This window comes from Cervus canadensis, chromosome 9, assembly GCF_019320065.1.
Source record: "Cervus canadensis isolate Bull #8, Minnesota chromosome 9, ASM1932006v1, whole genome shotgun sequence".
Classification (NCBI taxonomy): domain Eukaryota; kingdom Metazoa; phylum Chordata; class Mammalia; order Artiodactyla; family Cervidae; genus Cervus; species Cervus canadensis.
Window position 1 is genome coordinate 7,974,285 of NC_057394.1, and position 20,079 is coordinate 7,994,363.

A 20,079-nucleotide genomic window follows, 5' to 3' on the forward strand; every position below is an offset into this window, starting at 1 on the left:
GGCATATGATCCAGCAATTTCACTCCTCGGAATATATCTAAGAGAACTGGAGACATCTGTCCACACAAATGTCCAGAGCAGTACTACTCATAAGACAGCTAAAAAAAAAAAAAAAAGGAAACAACCCAATTCTCATCAGTTGATGACTGGATAAATAAGATGTAGTCTATCCATACAATGAAATACTATTGGAGAATAAGAAGAAACGAAATACTGATCCATGTTACAACATGGATGAACCTTGAAAGCATTATGCCAAGTGAAAGAAGCCAGTTGCAAAGGACCAGAGAGCGTGTAACTCCTTTTACATGAAATGCTCAGATTGGGAAAAGCCACGCTGACAGAAATTAGATTAGGGATTACCTAAGGGCTTGTGAGGCGAAAGGGGATTGGGAGTGATGGGGTTTCTTCCTGGAGGAATGAAAATGTTCCCTGATTGTGATGATGAATGCACACTTTGTGAATGTAGTAAGAGACACTGAACTGTACACTTTAAACAGGTGCGCCAGGCTCCTCCTCATTAGAGAAGATGCCCACGCCCTTTTCTCTCCGGGTGTGTATCTCTGCCTCATTTCTGTCTTAAATAAACAACCGTTTCCCTGTGTGCTCTCCCAAAATAAGTAATAAAGAAATAAACATAAATAGATATAAATAAATAGGTGAATTTTATGGTGTATAAGTTTCCCTGGTGGCTCAGTGGTCAACAATCCGCCTGCAAAGCAGGAGCCGTAAAAGACTGGGGGTTGTATCCCTGGGTTGGGAAGATCCCCTGGAGGAGGGCATGGCAACCCACTCCAGTATTCTTGCCTGGAGAATCCCATGGACAGAGGAGCCTGGCGGGCTATATTCTATATGGTCACAAAGAGTCAGACACAACTGAAGTGACTTAGCACACACACGCACATGGTGTATACATATCTCAAAACTGCTTCCATCACCACAATGAATTATAGCCTGTAGAAATCCTAGGAGCAGCGGATCTCTCGACAGGAAGCTTTGACGGTTTTTCCTTCTTCCTCGTCTCCTGATGTGATGATGGAGGAAAATTCAAAAAGAAGCTCTGGGTAGGGCTTCCCTGGTGGCTTAGCGGTAAAGAAGCTGCCTGCAGGAGACATGGGTTCAATCTCTGAACCAGAGAGATCCCAGGCCAGGGAGCAACTAAGCCCGTGGGCCACAACTACTGAGCCTGTGCTCTAGACCCTGCGAGCCACAGCTACTGAAGCCCGCACGCCGAGAGCCCTTGCTTCGCAACAAGAGATGCCACCTCAGCGAGAAAGCCATGCACCACAACTAGAGAACAGCGAAGCAATGAAGACCCAGCACAGTCAAAAATAAAATAAATAAATGAGACTAATAAAAAAGAGAGAGACAGAGAAGAAGCTCTGTGTATCTGAGGTCGTACAGGCCAAACTTGAAGCTACTCTCTTAACAGATGCCCTAGCAAAGCATTTCTTTTTAAAAAAGTTTTGTTGAAGTACAGCTGATCTACAATGTTGTATTAATTTCTGCTATACAGAAAAGTGACTCAGCTATGCTCACACACACATATACACACACCCTTTTGCATGTCTTTTTCCAGTATGGTTTATCACAAGATATTGAATATAGCTCCCTGCTAGCAAAGCATTTCCTACTTCTTTTCTGTTATTCTCATGCCTTTCACTAAAAGTGGAATAGAGGTGATGGGGAATAGAGGAAGTGCTGAATAGAGAAAGGTCTTATTTCTGGGTTGGGGTTCTGCGGGTGGTTTGCAGGAGGGTGGGACATTACTCAGAGCATGCAGCCATGGTAAGGGGCAGTGAATAAGGGTGTGGGGGGCCGGCCGGGTGGGTCAGGGTAGACAGAAATGTTCCAGGCCCTGCCCTGTTATCTCTTCATCTCAGATTTAGCCTCTGCTTTGACAGAGCTTCCTTCCTCAGATTAAATGGAATTTTGCCTATGGGACCAGCTCTCTGTGCAGCAGGGTGGGGATGTCTGAACAAAGCTAATCTGGAACATATATAAGAGAATATATATGCGTGCTGCAGTCCATGAGTTCACAAAGAGTCAGACATGACAGCAGCTGAACAGCAACAGAATAGGAGAATATTCTTATCAGAAACATCAGGATGAATGGGAATGAAGTCTAAAAGGAAGGGAATTTATGTCTATGTATGGGCTTCCCAGGTGGCGCTAGCGGTAAAGAATCCACCTGTCGGTTCAGGAGACACAAGAGACTTGGGTTCGATCCCTGGGTCAGGAAGACCTCGTGGAGTAGGAAGTGGCATCCCACTCCAGTACTCTTGCCTGGAAAATAAACTCCACAGGCAGAGGAGCCTGGGGGGCTACAGTCCACGGGGTCGCAAAGAGTTGGACACGACTGAGGACATGCTGGTGTATAGGTGATTCACTGTGCTGTACCTTAGAAACTAGCACAACATTGGAAAGCAATCATACTCTCATAAAATTTTATTTAAAAACAAGAAACATAAAGAAAGGGAAATCACTGCATTTGTGTATCAATAAGACCAGAAAGACCGTAGCACTTGCTTAATAAGAGTGTAACAGTCTGGTTTTGTTTGTGTTTGGAGTTTGTTTGCTTTTAAATAATGGTCACTCACAAGAATGATCTTTTTCGTTGCACTTTCACCAAAAAAAAACAAACAAAAATCATCAACAAAAGGACATGTTTTTCTATTGACTGTCAACCAAAGCCAAGAGTAAAACTTGGGAGTGGTATGGAAACTTTCTCACCTGAACCACTATTGATGGAAATTTCTCTTTGAGGGACTTCCCTGGTGGTCTAGTGGCTAAGACTCCACACTACCAAGGCAGGAGGCCCAGGTTCCAGGTTCAATCCCTGATCAGGGAACTAGATCCCACATGCCACAACTAAGACTCGGAAGAGCCAAATAAATATCTTTTTTAAAAAAAAAAAGAAAGAAATTTCTCTTTGAAAAATTGTCATATTTATAAATTTTATCACCTAAGTAAAACAAATTAGAGAAAAATGTTGCAAAATACCAAAAGATATCACACAGAAGAGGAAGATTATCCAAACCCCAAGACCAAAACCCGGCTGCTGTTGATTTCCTCATTATTTACCTATACTTGCGTGCTAAGTCATTCAGTCATGTCTGACTCTTTAGGACCCCATGAACTTCAGCCCACCCAGCTTCTCTGTCTGACCCACGTCTCTTCTCCCCATGACAGCGACAGCTCCATAAAGCCCAGGGCACTGGTGTTATTGCATCCTCAGAGTTTCTCAGACATGAAAAAGCACAAATTATTACTCATCATAGACTCATGGTGGAGGTCAATTAATATATTAGATTGTAATCACAGCCTCAGGAAACGCCTAGGTACAGAGGGGCAGGCTGTCCCTCCACTGAATGGCCTTCACCTCACATATCATCACATCTTCTTTTGCCCGTATTTTTATAAACCATTCATTTCTGCTCCTAGTTCCCTGTCCACTCCCACGCATTGACATTTCTAACCTGATCTGTGTACAAATAATGGAAAGTAAACCGTGTATACATATGTGATCATGTAACTCCACTGCCTAAAACCCTCTGCTCTTAGAACAAACAGCAAACCTGGAGTGATCTCTCTCTTTACCTCCACCTCACTCTCCTCTCCCCATGGACCATGTTTCCTTTCTCTGAACGCTGTCTCCTCCGTCTTCTCCTTTATTTACTTAATTCCCCTTATCCTTCGTGTGCTGTGTGCTAAGTTGCTTCAGTGGTGTCCACCGCTTTGCGACCCCATGGACTGTAGCCCTGCAGGCTCCTCTGTCCATGGGATTCTTCAGGCAATACTGGAATGGGTTGCCCTTTCCTACTCCAGGGGATCTTCCCAAGCCAGGGACCGAACCTGAGTCTCTTACGTCCTCTGCATTAGCAGGTGAGTTCTTCACCACTAGAGCCATCTGGGAAGGCCATACTTGGATGTCAGTCAAATATCACTTTCTGCCAGATGCTTCCTTCCTTCAGTGAGACCAGGCGACCCTGTACAAACTCAGTACCTCTCCTTCACAGGTCTTTGCTGTTTAGTTGCTAAGTTGTGTCCGACTCTTTGCGACCCTATGGACTGTAGCCCACAAGGCTCCTCTGTCTGTGGGATTCTCCAGGCAAGAATACCGGAGTGGGTGGCCATTTCCTTCTCTAGCGGATCTTCCCCACCCAGGGATGGAACAGGAGTCTTCTGCCTTCACAGGTCTTACCAGGGTGCAATTCTAGATCATGTGTGTTTATATGATGAATGTCTGTCTCCTGCAAATCTGGTTTTCCTGACCTACTCTATCCCCAGGGTGATTTGTAAAAGTCTCATCAACAGATATATATTTAAGCCCCTGCACCATCCTAGGCATTATTGTAAGCCCAGGATTAGGAGCCTGGATTGCAGGAGGGCTTACCAGGAGTGGCCCTGGCAATCAGGACCTGGAGTTCTAGGCAAGGGGACTCTTTCTCCTCCCAGGTTCTCATGGGTGAGAACGGAGGTTCCCTCATCCAGTAAAGGACGCCAAGCTCTATGAAGATTTACTGGTAAGAATGATTGCAGGGCCTAAGCTTCAGGACTTATTGATTTATTCATAAAGTCCTATCAGAAGCAACAGAAAGAAAGTGAAATCGCTCAGTCATGTCCGACTCTTTGCGACCCCATACACTGTAGCCTACCAGGCTCCTTGGTCCATGGGATTCTCCAGGCAAGAATACTGGAGTGGGTTGCCATTTCCTTCTCCAGGGGATCTTTCCCACCCAGGGATCGAACCTGGGTCTCCCACATTGCAGGCAGGAATGTGCAGGAACCACATTCCCTGGTTCCCTCTGAGCCACCAGGGAAGCTAACAGAAGTACTCTTTAACTCCGTGTAAAAGAAATCTCATCAAATGGCCAGCTTCAAATGCACCGCTGGAGGAACAATTTTCATCACTGAAAGGAACTGCTCTGTAAAACAAACTATGAAATCCACTATTCATGGCCTCATTACACTCTTTTACTAGTTGTATTTTAAATCCTTGTTTTTAAGCATCAGGTTTGCTTAGAGAACGAAATATCTTTAAAAGTCTTCCAGTAAAGGCTTCCACTTAGGACAACTAATGGGATCTAAGTATCTTGCCCGAGGCCGCTGAGACAAGGGGCAGCGAAGGACTTAAGGATGTAATGAATAGACGCCAGAGGGCCAGACGCGCTAAGCCCAGGGGATCGGATCTCCGTCCTTTCCCCTCTCCAGCCTCCTCCCCCACGCCCTCCTAGCCCCTTCCTCGCTCAGACCGGAGCCCCAGCCCAGGCTGAGGCGCCCGCCTCCGCGGGATGCCGGGGGCGGGGTGGCCGGTCTCCGCGCGCTCCGGCCAGCGGCGAGCCCCGGTTCCCGGGCAGGCGATCGGAGGCCCCACCGCCCTCTCTGCGAAGCTGGCGGCGCCACCAGGCTCGGAGGCCCCCGGGATGAAGACGACAGTGGCCCAGGCCTGCCGCTTGCAGCCGCCGCCGGCGGAGGCTGAGGCGGCGCCCGCCCACAGGAAATAGCACGGGGCGACCCCCACCCTAGCCGCCCGACATCCCCGGGCCTCCGCGCCCTCCTCCCGCCCTTCACTCGCGCGCAGTAGGCCTCCAGCCCGCGCGGGGGCCCGGGGGCGCGGGGCGGGTTGGGGTGCAAGGCAGCCCTGTCCCCGGGCTAAGAGGAAGCCCCTCCTGGCGTTTCTGAATGCACGAGTTGATACGATTACTAATGTTAACTGCCCCCCAAAGAAAACAATACGGAAAACCCTCGCCTTGACCCCAGCCCGGGCCCCGGCTTTGGCCGGCGGGGCCACCGGCCCATCGGAGTTTGGGGAGGGGGGGCGGGGGCAGCCGACAAGGCCGAGAGAAGGGCGGAAGGGGGAGAGGAGGAGGCTCCCGGTACGAGGTCGGAGCTGGCCGGGACCCCTCTGGCGACCGCGCGGACCGTGCGGGGTGGGGGCCCGGCCACCGCGCTCTCCGGGCCCGGGCCCAGCCGAGCGTAGCGCGAAGGGTCGCGCCGCGCCGGCCGGGGGGCCACCGGTGTCCCCGCTGCCCCTCCAAACCGGGCTTTGTTCCCGAGAAGACGCGTCCTTTCTCTCCCGGACGCTTCCCTCCACCCTGCGGCCCAGGTCTTCGCCCACTTCTTCCCCGGAGGGCCGGTCCCCACGCAGGGGCGTCCACTCGGATGACCACCGGGCCCCGCGGAGAGCAGGTGGGCGGCGGCAGGCCCGGCCCAGCTGCGCTCACTTGCCCCCCGCCCCGGGCCCAGCGCGCAAGGCGCACGGTCGGCGGCGGCCACCTCGACCCCAGCCCACCGCCCGAGGTACCTCTGGCCTGTCCGGTGGAGTCGGGCCGCGGCGGTCGCGGCGGAGCCCGGCCCGGGTCCGGGATCACAGCTTCCAGCGCGCGGCCCGCGACGAGCCTCGGGTTACCCTGGGGCCGGCGTCTCGCGTCCCATCGGAGCGCGCGGGGACAGCGCCCAGACGGCCGTGCCGGGCGACCGATCGTCCGATGTCATGGACAACACCTTCCTTTCATCGTGTTTTACACCTGTTCTCAGCACGTGCGGAGGATATAGTGGCAGTTTTTGTTTTGGGTTTGTTTTTTTTTTTTTTTTTAAGAAATCTTAGCTGCTCCTCCAAGACGCGCGTGCCCCTTAATTGGGCATCTACTACTTATCTGTGCCCTGAAAGCGGCTACCACAAAGTAAATAAATGGTCGAGACAAGGTTAAAAAAAAAAAAAAAAAAAAACCTGGCAGGATTTCCGCTAGCCCAGCTGAGAACTACACGTCCCAGGAAGCTCCGGCGCCCGGACGCGTGTCCACTCGGCCATCCACTCGGAGGAGGCCTTACTGAGCCCCGGCCGACGCGCGGGCCAATCCCCTCGCCCTGCACCTTGGGCTGCAACCTGAGACGGGCTCGCCCCCAATGATGCTACAGTTACAGAGCAACGCCGGTTTGTCATTGTCCCAAGGAAGAGGGGCGGCGTGCTTCTTGTTCGTTTCAGCAGAACTGCTGGCATCCTTCAGCTGGACAAGCCTGCGCCCCGGTTGTGACCTTCTGGGGGAGACCTCCGCGCGCGAACAGCACAGCCAGAGACCCCCTCCGGGAACCTCGCCTGCTGCTGCGATCGGCCGACGCGCCCCCGCCCGAGCCGCGGCTGGCTGCGTCCACCTCTTCCACTTCATTTATCCGTGGATCATCTTGAGTCCAGCTTGTAAATGTTTAGCATTTTGCTGCTTTACTGCTTCTTTCTGGGGACCGTTCCAGCACTAGCCGAGAGCGGCGGAGAGAGGCGACTCAGCCCCGAGAAGAGCGAAGTATGGGGTCCCGGACTCAAGGCAGCCGTGGTCCTTCCCGCGCGCTATTTCTACATTCAGGCGGTGGACACTTCGGGCAAGAAGTAAGTCCGCAAGCTCCATGACGATTTTGGAAGGCAGTTCAAGCTTTCTGCTTCTCCCCTCGCGTTCTGTCCTCCCAGAACTCGTTTCTCCACAGCAGTTTAAAATCCAGGACACTTGGGGGCTATTCACATCTCCTTGGAAGTTTATCCCCCTCCTACTCAATTTTTCTCTGTAGGTTTAGAAATCATTTCGAATTAGCTCTTCTCCTGGCCCTTTTGAAGGGGAGTCCTACATGAGTGCTGAACAAACAAACCCCTGTACTTTGCTTAAGGTATTCTAATTTTTTTCTATTTAAATTAATTTATTATTTATTTATCTTATGGAAGTATAATTGATTTAAAATGTGTTCATTTCTGCTATACAACAAAGTGATTCAGTTAGATCTATGCATTCTTTTTTATTAATTTTTATTGGAGTATAGCTGCTCTACGATGTTGTGTGTTTCTGCTAGTACAGCAAAGTGAATCAGCTATATATATATATCCCCTCTTTTTTGGATTTCCTACCCATTTAGGTTCCCACAGAGCACTGAATAGATTGGGATTGACATAGATACAGTCAATCCCAATACCAGTATGTATAAAATACATAACTAAGGAAAACCTAGCACAAGGAACTCTTTTTCTAATCATTTTTGCATAAATTGTTATAAGGAATTTGAACTCAGTTGTTAGAAGCTGGTTGGTTTCACCTTTTTCTGGTGCTGCCCTGTTTTCAGTTAGACCTCTGCAGGTAAGTGTGTTTTGAAAATCAAAATGAAAAAATAAAACACTATTCATAACTTTATGGTTGAGGCAGAAAGTATCGAAATGTGAATCTCTTATGTGTTTGTTAACAACTTTATTTCATCCCACTGCATTCAACTATTACACTTGTACTTGAAACTCATTTGTAGAATTCACATACCTCTGACATGATTGTCTTTTTATATTGAAGCTGTGTGTGTATATTTTGTTGGCCAAAAAATCTTGGGAATAAGAAGTTTTCCAAAGAAAAGGAAGGTTATAAATTTTATCACTTGGTTATAAATAGTATGGTTGGGAAACTAAGTACCATCTTGATCTTAATACCAACAGCATGCCCTCAAAAAAAAACCTTTTATACAATATCACTTGGCTAATATGCTAACTACTAGCTTTTTCCATGGCTGAGTACGATTTATAATAGTATAAATAGATTATACTAGACTATATACTATACTAAATAGATTATAATAGATTTTTGTTAAAGAATCATTGAGAGCAATGTTTCAGAAAACCATTAGAGGCATCATTTGATCACAGATTTCCAGATGTGATAGACACAAAATAAATAGTAGGTTAATAGGACTATTTTTATATATGAAATGCATAAGGATGTTCTATGTTTACAGAGACAAGTAGTCTTAAAATATCTCCTTGTAATTTTCTAGTGAAACTGTTTTATGTTATCGTGACCATTGTCATCCTCTTCTTCTTTTTTGTTTAATCTCTGATCCATCCTATTCATTCTGGTACTGAAAGCATAAGGAAAAAGAAACAAGCACATATTAGGGGGAGGATATAGAGAATAGTCAGGTTCACAGACTGGAGACCACAGTCTCTGTACGTTTGTTTCTTAAAATAATCTTTATGTTTCACTGTTCTTCCCATCACAGATTCACATCTTCTCCGGGTGAAAAAGTGTTCCAGATTAAAATCTCAGCCCCAGATGAGCAGTTCACTAGAGTTGGGGTCCAGGTTTTAGACCGAAAAGATGGGTCCTACATTGTAAGATACAGAATGTACGCCAGCTACAAAAACCTGAAGATAGAAGTCAAATTCCAAGGTCAACATGTGGCCAAATCTCCATATATTTTAAAAGGTAATGTGGAACATAATTTCAAAACAACGGTGTTTGAATACAATATTACCTGTCTTTCAGTCAATAAAAGCAGGTTAGCCTGATATTTTTTCACTGGAAGAAAAAAAAATTTGTTATTGTTTTTCAGTTGCTAAATCAGGTCAGACTCTTAGTGACCCTATGGACTGAAGTTGAAAGCTAAGTTGAGAATCCTGATGGAAGAAAGAAATGCAAGATTTGAATGGAAATTTTAATTCACTAAAGAAGAACTTAATATGTTCTTTAATATGAACTTAATAGTATTAAGTTCTAGGAATAGAGAATTTGCTTCCAGAAGATGCAATATTAGCAAGAAGAATCAAGCTATATATATATGGTCATAGATGGCACTTAGTTAGGGACATAGGACTTAAGTAACTGGTAAGTGTCACTGAAATTTGGTCAGTCACTTCAGGAAGAAAGGGCTTGATCGAGACAGTGAAAGTTGACTGTAGTTTTTTTGGTTTTGTTTCAATGCTATTTTTTCAGAGAAATTCTCTGATGTTTTCTTATGTAGGATAAGAGTATAGCTTTCTTACCTAAAGCCGTATCATTCCATCTCAGCAGACATATATCCTAAAATATTAGAGAAGCAAGGAGAATACAGACAGACAAATCTTCCTTGACCCATTGCTCCAAGCAAGGCAAACATTTTTCTGGAAAGTGTCTAGGTTTCTTCCCCTCACTCCTCTAGGACCACATAGTACCATATAACCTACTAAACCTTAAAAAGATGTCCCATTGTCTCCTTCTGCCTGGGTCAGGTGACAATCTGAGAATTACAGAAATAAATGACAGTGAAATCTCAATTCAGATTCTATGTTATGTTAGTATTATTTCTATACACATGTAATTAATCCATTATAGTATTAGTGAAATGGGTGTTTTGAGGATTACTTTGCTTCTTTATATTTTCTTTAAAAAAACTAGTAAACATAGTACAGTGCTTTATTTACTTGTATTGGTTTTTGTTTTTTTTTTATTTTTTGGCCTCACCTCAAGGCTTGCAGTATGTTAGTTTCCCCACCAGGGATCGAACCCAGGCCCCAGCATCGAAAGCATGGAGTCCTAACCACTGAACCATCAGGGAATTCCCATTTGTATTGATCCTTAGGATGATTTACCCATTGAGAAAAGTATCTTAGACATTTTAAGAACTGGTTTGTATAACAGACCATTGAAATATTAATTTCTTAACACTTTTGTCTTTCATTAAAACAGGGATATGCCTCTGATATCCTTTTACCAATGTTTGGTTATTCCTAAGTACACAAAACATAAAGAGTAATGCTTTGCTGTGTGTCAGAAACTAACACAACATTGTAAAGCAACTATACTCCAATAAAAATTAATTTAAAAAAAATAATGGACTGTGGGGACTTCCCTGGCAGTCCAGTGGTTAAAACTCACATGGGTTCCATCCCTGGTTGGGGAACTAAGACTCCACATGCCGTGCAGAGTAATGGACGGACTATGAAAGTCATGTTACAAATATCTGTTACACGTTTCACATGCTGAGCGAGATTGTGATTGTACCCATTGCTCCGTGTGTGTAATCAGGGCCGGTTTACCATGAGAACTGTGACTGTCCCTTGGAAGACAGTGCAGCCTGGCTACGGGAGATGAACTGCCCAGAAACCTTTGCTCAGATTCACAGAGATCTGGTGCATTTCCCTACCGTTGACCCGGAAAAGATTGCAACGGAGATCCCAAAAAGATTTGGACAAAGACAGAGCTTGTGTCATTACACCTTGAAGGATAACAAGGTGCAGTTGCTTGTTTGTCTTAGTTTATTTTTGTTTTGGCCATGTGGCTACAACTTGCTACATAATTTTATTAGAAATCATTCTGCTGATCATTGTGATAAGCTTGATCTCAGTGACGCCAAAGCGTACTTTTAGACTAACAGAATAAACATGGAATTGTCTTCCAGGTTTATATCAAGACTCACGGCGAACACGTAGGTTTTAGAATTTTCATGGACGCCATACTACTTTCTTTGACTAGAAAAGTAAGTATTTCTTTTGTCTTGTGTATAATGGAGGATTTAAATCCAGGTTTTACATCATAGTCTTCCCAGCTGCCAGAGTGGTAAGGAATCTGCCTGCCAATGCAGGAGACCTGAGTTGGGAAGATCCCCCAGAGAAGGAAATGGCAACCCACTCCAGTATTCTTGCCTTGGAGAATTCCATGGACAGAGGAGCCTGGCGGGCTACAGTCTGTGGGGTTGCTAAAGAGTCAGACATGACTGAGCGACTAAACAGCAATAACAAAACAGTGGAGTTTGGACTGTGATAGTGAAATGGCTGATATGAAAAGCGATACCATCATTTTAACACTTTGGCTTCCCTGTTCTAGGTGAAGATGCCTGATGTGGAGTTTTTTGTTAATTTGGGAGACTGGCCTTTGGAAAAAAAGAAATCCAGTCCCCACATCCATCCGATCTTTTCCTGGTGCGGCTCCACGGACTCCAAGGATATTGTGATGCCCACCTACGACTTGACAGACTCTGTCCTGGAAACCATGGGCCGGTGAGAGATGGGTCACAGATGACCCAGAGCCTTGATTTTCTTTCCTTGATGAGTCTTTTCCCAACACTTGTTGCGAGGCAATGGTTTGGGGGAAACATCTGTTGCACTGTCTGTCTTCCAGAGTCAGTCTGGATATGATGTCAGTGCAGGCCAACACGGGTCCTCCCTGGGAAAGCAAAAACTCCACCGCTGTCTGGAGAGGGCGAGACAGCCGGAAAGAGAGACTCGAGCTGGTTAAGCTGAGCAGGAAGCACCCGGAGCTCATCGACGCTGCTTTCACCAACTTCTTCTTCTTTAAACACGACGAAAGCCTGTATGGTCCCATCGTGAAACACATTTCATTTTTCGATTTCTTCAAGGTATGACATCATCCAGAGCCAATGTTTTGTGATTTTCCAAATATCTGCATTTGCATGCTAAGACACTTCTGTCCTGTCAGACTCTTCGTGACCCTATGGACTGTAACCTGCCAGGTTCATCTGTCCGTGGGATTCTCCAGGCAGGAATACTGGAGTGGGTTGCCATTTCCTTCTCCAGGGGATCTTCCCCACCCAGAGATCAAATCCGTGTCTCTTATGTCTCCTGCATTGGCAGGCAGGTTCTTCACCACTAGAGCCACCCGGGAAGTCCCACCTGCATTTGGCGGGGTGGGAAATCAAGGTAAATTATAGATGAGTGAGTGAGTGAGTGATAGTCTTCACTCAGTAGTGTCTGACTCTTTGCGACCCCATGGACTACAGCCCACCAGGCTCCTCTGTCCATGGAATTCTCCAGGCAAGAATACTGGAGTGGGTTGCTATTTCCTTCTCCAACAGGAGATGAGAGGTGAGCACAAAATTTTAGGAACATCCAGACATGGGGCACCAGGGACTAACCAGACCCCAGGGGCAACCTGGATTGTACTCAGTACCTAGAAAAGTGAAAGTATTAGTCGCTCAGTCCTCTTTGACTCTTTGTGATTTGCTGGACTGTAGCCCGCCAGGTTCCTCTGTCCATGGGATTTTCCAGGCAAGAATACTGGAATGGGTTGCCATTCTCTTCTCCAGGAGATCTTCCTGACCCAGGGATCAAACGTGGGTCTCCCACAATGCGGGCAGATTCTTCACCGTCTAAGCCACCAGGGAAGCACCGACTCAGTATCTAAACCTAGCATGAAATATGCACCAAGGGAGCTTGGGATCCTGGTAATTTTTCCCCCAACTGACCTTTAAGAGAAGCACATTTTCACTCCAAATCCCTTTTTTTTGTTAAAAAATACATGTAAGTGATTTTATAAATATTTCTCTCCTGAGCCATAGCATCACAATAGACTAAAGAAGGAATATAAAGCAGGTGTCTCTTCCCTTCTGGTAGGGAAATGACTCAGAATCCATTCAGCTGTTCTGCTCAAAAACTCTGGGGATTCTACACTCTCTGTGTCTAGAATGTGGGCTGTTCCTATTTTCCCAGGGTTGATCCTTTTTCTGACAACTCCCCTTTCTCAAGCAGTGAGGTACCGCCCTGATCTCTAGATCCCCAAGGGGTTTTGAAGCCCCATGTGGTGAAGGGTAGTCAGCCATCTCTTGCAGGTGGGAAGGTCAGTGATTGGCGAGCTCTGTCTGTGCTGTTAATGGTCAGATTTTCTTTTGATGGAGTAGCTGGTGGTAAGAAGACCTAAGGGGTTCCCAGGTGGTGCTAGTCATAAAGAGCCCACCTGCCAATGCAGCAAACATAAGAGACACGGGTTCGATTCCTGGGTCGGGAAGATCCCCTGGAGAAGGAAATGGCAACCCAACAACCCACTCCAGTATTCTTGCCTGGAGAATCCCATGGACAGAGGAGCCTGGTGGGCTACAGTCCATGGGGTCTCAAAGAGTCGGACACGACTGAAGCGACTTAGTACACAGGGCACAAGAAGACTTAAAGATGGCCATAAGCTGAATAATCAGTTTTTCTTCCATATGCATGTCACAGAAATTTTGGAAAGAAACGGTTACAACCAAAGAGAGCTGGTACCAGCCATTCCTCCTCCGAGAGTGTCCTGTCAGACCTTTGCTTTCTTTCTGTTGTACCTGTTGAATTTGCTACAACTAAAAACTATTGACTGGGACACCCTGGTGGTCCAGTGGTTAAGAGTCTGCCTTGCAGCATAGGGGATGCAGTTTCGATCCCTCATCTGGGATCCCATATGCTGTGGAACAGCTAAGCCTGTGTGTCCCAACTAGACAGCCTGCCTGAAAATCACATGTGCCTCAGCTAAGACCCAGTTAAATAAACAGATAGATATTTATGGACCTCTGCCGTGCTAGAAATATTTTGATTCGTAGATGTTCTTGCCGCAGAGCTTGTTAATTTCTTTAAGACCTGGGTGTGGCCACCTGATGTTTCAAAGGTATGGTTAGCACTGTTTAGAATGTGCCATCAGTAGGTACTATCATGCCATCGATAAAGTAGTCACGTGCATGCTAAGTCATTTCAATCATCTCCAACTTGTGACCCTGTGGACTGTAGCCCACCAGGCTCCTCTGTCCATGGGGATTCTCCAGGCAAGAATATTGGAGTGGGTTACCATTTCCTCCTCCAGGAGATCTCCCCAACCCAGGGATCGAATCCATGTCTCTTAACGTCTCCTGCATTAGCAGCTGGATTCTTTACCACTAGTGCCACGAGGGGAGTAGTCCTAATAAATCTAATTTCCTTAGCTTGTAGCCTTTGGACAACAGTTTTATAATTTTATTGGCTGCCCCACCTTAGACTTGGGGCCCCTTCTTGAAATTTGGGGGAACATCAAAATGGGCCCTACATCTAGGTCAGTGTGTTATGTACGCATATAAATAATTAATAGCACTTACTAAGTGGCAGGGGCCAAGGACAAAATCTAGCCAGTTTGTATCTGAGGAGGGTGACGTTTGATGTGTGGAAAGAGGAGGAGAATAAAGAAGAGTGGGGAAAAGGGAATTCAATGGAGGTGGTTCTGCTGTCCTGCCGTTTGCAGCACAAATATCAGATCAACGTCGATGGCACTGTGGCGGCCTACCGCCTGCCATATCTGCTGGTCGGTGACAGTGTGGTGCTGAAGCAGGACTCCATCTACTATGAGCACTTTTACAACGAATTACAGCCCTGGAAACACTACATTCCAGTTAAAAGCAACCTGAGTGATCTCCTGGAAAAACTTCAGTGGGCAAAAGATCACGATGAAGAGGTAAGGTCAGTCTCTTTGTACCCCCAGTTGTCACGGGGTCATTTCCACGTCTTGTGCCTGGAAAGCATTCAAGATGCTTACATGTAGACCCTTTCCTATAAATGGGAAGCCACCTCCCCATGCATAGCACAGACCCCTTTAGGGCAAAGACAGGCATAGTGGCTTGGATTAACTGCCTACTCTGCACATGACATGAAAACCTAAACCTAGCCTCAGTTTTGCTGTCTCTTTCACTTAGTTAGATCTGAGCTCCAAGCACTGCCTCACCTCCAGTAGCAACATGAAGGTAAAGATGGTCAGCCTGGCAGGGGAAAAACTAGCTGCCACGGGTTAAAATGAAGGATTGCATGAGAGAAGCTTCAAACTACTTGTCTGCTAAAAACTATTAAGGCAGTGCATTGAGCTTCATCTTGCATTGACTTTGCAAAGTCATTGTTACTTCATTTTGTCTCCCTTTTCTTTCCCGGAGAGGTGCATTCTAGAAGGCCCAATATGACTTCTTAAACTATCAAGTCTTAAAAATTTCACTTTGATTTGAACACACATCCTCTATTAAATGTTCACTTTATACACAAGACTTCAAAGATACCTTAGGCACTATTTTCCCACCAAAATGTACTTGGAAGATGACTTAGCATATGTCTGCATGGGGAAAAATATGTTTCATTAAAGGATATTATTCTTGCTCCCATAGGCAAAGAAGATAGCCAAAACAGGACAAGAATTTGCAAGAAATAATCTCATGGGCGATGACATATTCTGTTATTATTTTAAACTTTTCCAGGTCAGTATTTTCTAAGAAAATAGAAATATTTGTAATTGTTCATGTTAGTAGCAAGTAATATTTCACTTAACAATTTCTAAAACTTTATTCATTAAGGAGATACATGTATACCTCTGTAAGTGAAAGTCGTGGATAAATATTAAATAATAGTGAAAATGAAGGATGCTAAAGAATAGCTAATGGAGAATGCTACAACCTTAAGGGAAAGGTGTTAGTGTTAGAACTGTGTGGCATGTGGTTAGAAAATTGCCTCTGAGCCTACAGAGTTACTGTGCATGGATTCTTATTTGTTCTCTGTATAAAACCACTACTGTGTTACTGTTTCTTTTTCTGTACAGTGCAAGGTATGTTTGGACCTGTTGTGCTGACCCCATATGGGCCATAACTTTTCTTCCAATTTGCCTTTATGGACCTACCCATGTAGGGATGGTAGTCAAAGCCTGTCTGACAATTTGAAAGGTTCTTTTCTTAAAAATGCAGTCATAAGCATGTAATTTGCTAATAAATAGTTCTAGATCTAAGTTAGATTGTTTTAATCTCAGAGTTGCAGAATTCTAGATATTGAGCGCTGTGTCTCAGGCTCTGCTACGGAAGGAAGTTGGTCATTGCTGATCCGCTCCCCCTTTGTAACCTTTCCTAAAGAGTGATATGTAAACTAAAGAAAGAACTGGGGGGATTTGCTAGTCTGAATTCCTAAAGAGCCACAGGTTATTAGAGTTCATTCATTCAACTCACATGTACTAGAGCATAAGCACCTCGCCCAGAACTTAGGACAAGGAAGCCCATGATGAATGAAGATGTGGCCGAGGCTGTACCAGCTGTGGTGGGTCAGGCAGAAATAGTGTGTCCTCAGATTCTCAGTTTGGGGAAGATGGGAACACATTTTCACTATGTGGCAGAAGATGAAAATAAATACTATAAAAGAGTCATATAAATGAAGGGTAGACTAAGGAGTGGACCATTAGAAATAGGACGGTCACCTCTCAGAAGCTCTGTTGTGGGATTTTAAGGAAGGCCTTGCATTTCATAACTTGACACGTGAATTAAATGGACTGAGTTCTAGCAAACTCCAGTGTATCTAATTTGGTAAGTGCACCTTATGTTGTTGTTCAGTCACTGAGTTGTGTCTGACTCTTTGCAACCCCGTGAACGCAGCACGCCAGGCTTCCCTGCCCTTCACCATCTCCCAGAGTTTGCTCAGACTCATGCCCATTGAGTCAGTGGTGCCATCCAACCATCTCATCCTCTGTCACCCCGTTTTCCTCCTGCCCTCAATCTTTCCCAGCATCAGGGTCTTTTGCCATGAGTCAGCTCTTTGCATCAGGTGGCCAGAGTATTGGAGCTTCTGCTTCAGCATCTGAAGTGCTAAATAAAACATGCTTTTGTATTGTTGCCTATACAGGAATATGCCAGTTTACAAGTGAGTGAGCCCCAGATCCGAGAGGGCATGGTGAAGGTAGAACCAGAGACCGACGATGACCTCTTTCCTTGCACGTGCCACAGGAAGAAGGTAATTGGAACTGACCTCCGAGCCAGTGTCACAGGAAGAACTAACCGTGATCCGAGTCCTCATTCTCCCCTTAACTCATTCAGTCAGGCAGCAACTACCCAAATTCCTCCTGGAGCCTCCAAGCAACTCATTCTAGCAGAGGCGGAAAACATAGTTACCAACAAAAGGCAAATAAAAACAAAAACCAACCAGGTGCTAAGATGCAGTGAAGCAAACAGACTTCACTTCCAAACAGACTTCACTTCACTTCCCAGCAAAGCGGAGCGAGGCCTTCTTTATTGTGAGAATTCAGATCTTGTGGCATTTGAATAGATATTTGCCGTTTGCATGGTATTTTTACATGTATCATCTAATAGCCTCATCTGCCTGTGAGATAGTTTCTGCAAAGTTTATCGCCCCAGTTTAGAGATGGAAAAATATATAACCATGATTATAAATGTTAACAGATTATTCATTTAAAAGCGATCTCTGTTAATACCACTACATTACTGGGCTTCCCTGGTGGCTCAGATGGTAAAGCGTCTGCCTGCAATGCGGGAGCCCCAGGTTCGATCCCTGGGTTGGGAAGATCCTCTGGAGAAGGAAATGGCAACCCACTCCAGTACTCTTGCCTGGAAGATTCCATGGACGGAGGAGCCTGGTAGGTTACAGTCCATGGGGTCACAAAGAGTTGGACACGACTGAGCGACTTCACTTTCTCACTTTCACTGATTTCATTTATAAAAGGCAGGCTCGCGTATGGACTTGGCAGGCTAAAGAGGACCGTAGCTGTCACCCAGTAAATGCCTTCATTTTATAGTTAACAAAACCAAGCCCAGGGAGGAGTTTAGCTCAGAACCATCTATCTGGATTTTAGCAAAACAAGAACCAAAACCCAGTGTACCTTCTTCAAATCGTGTGCATGTTTGTGTGTAAAGACATTGTGGCAGGGAGGGTTGTTTGAATTATAGCTGTTTTTCATCTAAAGGAATGTATATTGTATAAAAATTACTATATAATGGCTTTACATTCTTTTAAACAACATCACCATGTCTGTGAATGGACTCAAAATTGTGCATTGGAACCAGAGTTGAGAAGCAAATTTTGCAGTTAACCATTTCTGCCTCCCAAGGGGGTTTAAAAAAGAATAAGGTGACCGCCAACTCTGGCAGTGTGATGGAACCAGCTCATACAGGCTCATGCATGCATGATCAGTTGCTTTAGTCGTGTCCAACTCTTTGTGACCCTACGACTCAGGTCCAGTCCATGGGATTCCCCAGGCAAGAATACTGGAGTGGGTTGCCATGCCCTTCTCCAGGGCATCTTCCCAAGCCAGGGATCAAAGCTGCGTCTCCTGTGTCTCCTGCATTGCAGGTGGCTTCTTTACCACTGAGCCACCAGGCAAGTCACACTACAAGCTCACTGATTGTTAAATATTTAGGAATTCTGCATGGCGGTTAACCTTTGGTAGCTTGGAATACATCTGGTTGCAGTATTTACAGCATGGAAACAGCACCTGCTGAAATTAGTTTTATTTTGCTTCATTTGGTTTTGTTTTGGATTTGCCTCTAACTAACCTTCAGAAGTGGTACAGCATCAGTGGTAACCCCTCTCAGAGCTGCAAGGCCACAAAGTCACTGAAAGCCAGTTTCAAAACAGAAATGCCCAAAACTGGAAGGTGCTCCCACATGGAGTTTGATTTGGCATCAGAATGAGTCTGTTGGCTCCAAATGAAACTGGGTGGCTGCCTTACTCCACTCCTCTTTTTTTTAATTTATTTTTCTCTCTTAAGTGACTTCGAGGAGTGCCAAATGATTCCCCTGATTGGTAGAACTTACCACTAGAATGATAGCTTTATTGATTTTCCCACCCTCCCCCGACCCCGTGGTCTACTCTGGCCATTCACTGATACCATTTAGAACATAAGCCTTTACCATAATACAGACCCCTAGATGTTCAGGTTCCCACCAATAAGACTTTACCCTTAGATGATTTCAAATAATAGTCCTAAAGTCCTCTAGCGATGACTTGGCTTTGTTCTTCCCTTCTTTCATCTTTGTGTGCCTGTGTGTTCAGTCGCTAAATCATGTCCGACCCTTTGTGACCCTGTGGACTGTAGCCCACCAGGCTCCTCTGTCCATGGGATTTTCCAAGCAAGAATACTGGAGTGGGTTGCCATTTCCTCCTCCAGGGCATCTTCCCCACCCAGGGATTAAACCCGCATCTCCTGCATTGGCAGGCAGATCTGAGCCACCAGGGAAGCCTCTTTCGTCTTTAGGGGAAAGTAATTAATAGACTAAATGTAAGCCTTCTTACTCATGGAAAACTTCTTGATGGCTCTAAATATTTTTAAATGTTTCTTAATTGCAGACCAAAGATGAACTGTGATATGCAAAATACCTTTCCTTCAAATAGTGGTGCTCTGAAGACTCTTCTTAACTGAAAAGAAGAATGTCTTCTAAATACTAATTCCATGGACAGTATAAAAGCTGCTCTATGATTGTCTGGATTATGAAGATCTATTTCTTCTTATGCAGTATTCCCACGACGGTCATTGGAAGCACATTTTTAGAATTTTGTAATAAATCACTTTTATTTTAAAGGCCTGTGTTGTGCTTATCATTAGCTGTGTTTGGACCATGGAGCAGTAAAAAAAAAAAAAAAAAGGGTGTCTGAGTCCTGAACTCAGTCTGAAGCATGTCAAAAGCCATCACCTACCTAGGTACACAGTTTAAATGACAAAGCAGTAAACTTCTGACTTGTTTACACTATTATTTTAGATAGTCATTCACAGCCAAACTGAATACTAATTAATACACCTTCCAAGGTTTTTTGTAATCTGGCCT

General features: G+C 45.4%; 2 protein-coding genes and 1 non-coding gene across 6 annotated transcripts in view; 2 read left to right on the forward strand and 1 right to left on the reverse strand.

Annotated features, from left to right (window-relative positions):
• The window catches only part of LOC122447044 (basic immunoglobulin-like variable motif-containing protein), a 62,226-nt gene extending 55,782 nt beyond the window's left edge, over nucleotides 1-6,444 (reverse strand). For 2 of the 3 annotated variants that reach the window (XM_043477340.1, XM_043477338.1), the window contains exon 1: nucleotides 6,308-6,444. The gene's annotated coding sequence lies outside the window, so the exon portion shown is untranslated. Of the gene's footprint in view, nucleotides 1-4,752; nucleotides 5,199-6,307 lie in introns of those variants that run through there. The other variant, XM_043477339.1, reaches the window with a different exon arrangement.
• A 624-nt stretch (nucleotides 6,445-7,068) lies between these two features.
• Nucleotides 7,069-19,835, forward strand: POGLUT2 (protein O-glucosyltransferase 2). Of its 2 annotated transcripts, none has more exons than XM_043477341.1 (10): nucleotides 7,069-7,384; nucleotides 9,022-9,227; nucleotides 10,806-11,011; nucleotides 11,179-11,256; nucleotides 11,604-11,776; nucleotides 11,898-12,135; nucleotides 14,751-14,960; nucleotides 15,655-15,744; nucleotides 17,147-17,254; nucleotides 19,604-19,835. In XM_043477341.1, the coding sequence occupies exons 1-10, from the start codon at nucleotides 7,203-7,205 to the stop codon at nucleotides 19,619-19,621; spliced, it is 1,509 nt and encodes a 502-aa protein (XP_043333276.1). In that variant the 5' UTR covers nucleotides 7,069-7,202; the 3' UTR covers nucleotides 19,622-19,835. The 2 variants fall into 2 exon arrangements, with proteins under 2 accessions (XP_043333276.1, XP_043333277.1); XM_043477342.1 differs by lacking the exon at nucleotides 7,069-7,384 and adding an exon at nucleotides 7,456-7,656.
• Nucleotides 17,750-17,821, forward strand: TRNAC-GCA. Its single transcript has one exon. It is a non-coding gene; the product is annotated as a tRNA-Cys (tRNA).
• Nucleotides 19,836-20,079: the final 244 nt, after the last annotated feature.

Coding starts and splice junctions, on each gene's coding strand:
- POGLUT2 (XM_043477341.1), top strand. CDS start 7,203: ATGTTTAGCATTTTGCTGCTTTACTGCTTCTTTCTGGGGACCGTTCCA. Junction 9,228..10,805: donor ATCTCCATATATTTTAAAAG/GTAATGTGGAAC, acceptor GTGTGTAATCAG/GGCCGGTTTACCATGAGAAC. Junction 15,745..17,146: donor ATTATTTTAAACTTTTCCAG/GTCAGTATTTTC, acceptor TTGCCTATACAG/GAATATGCCAGTTTACAAGT.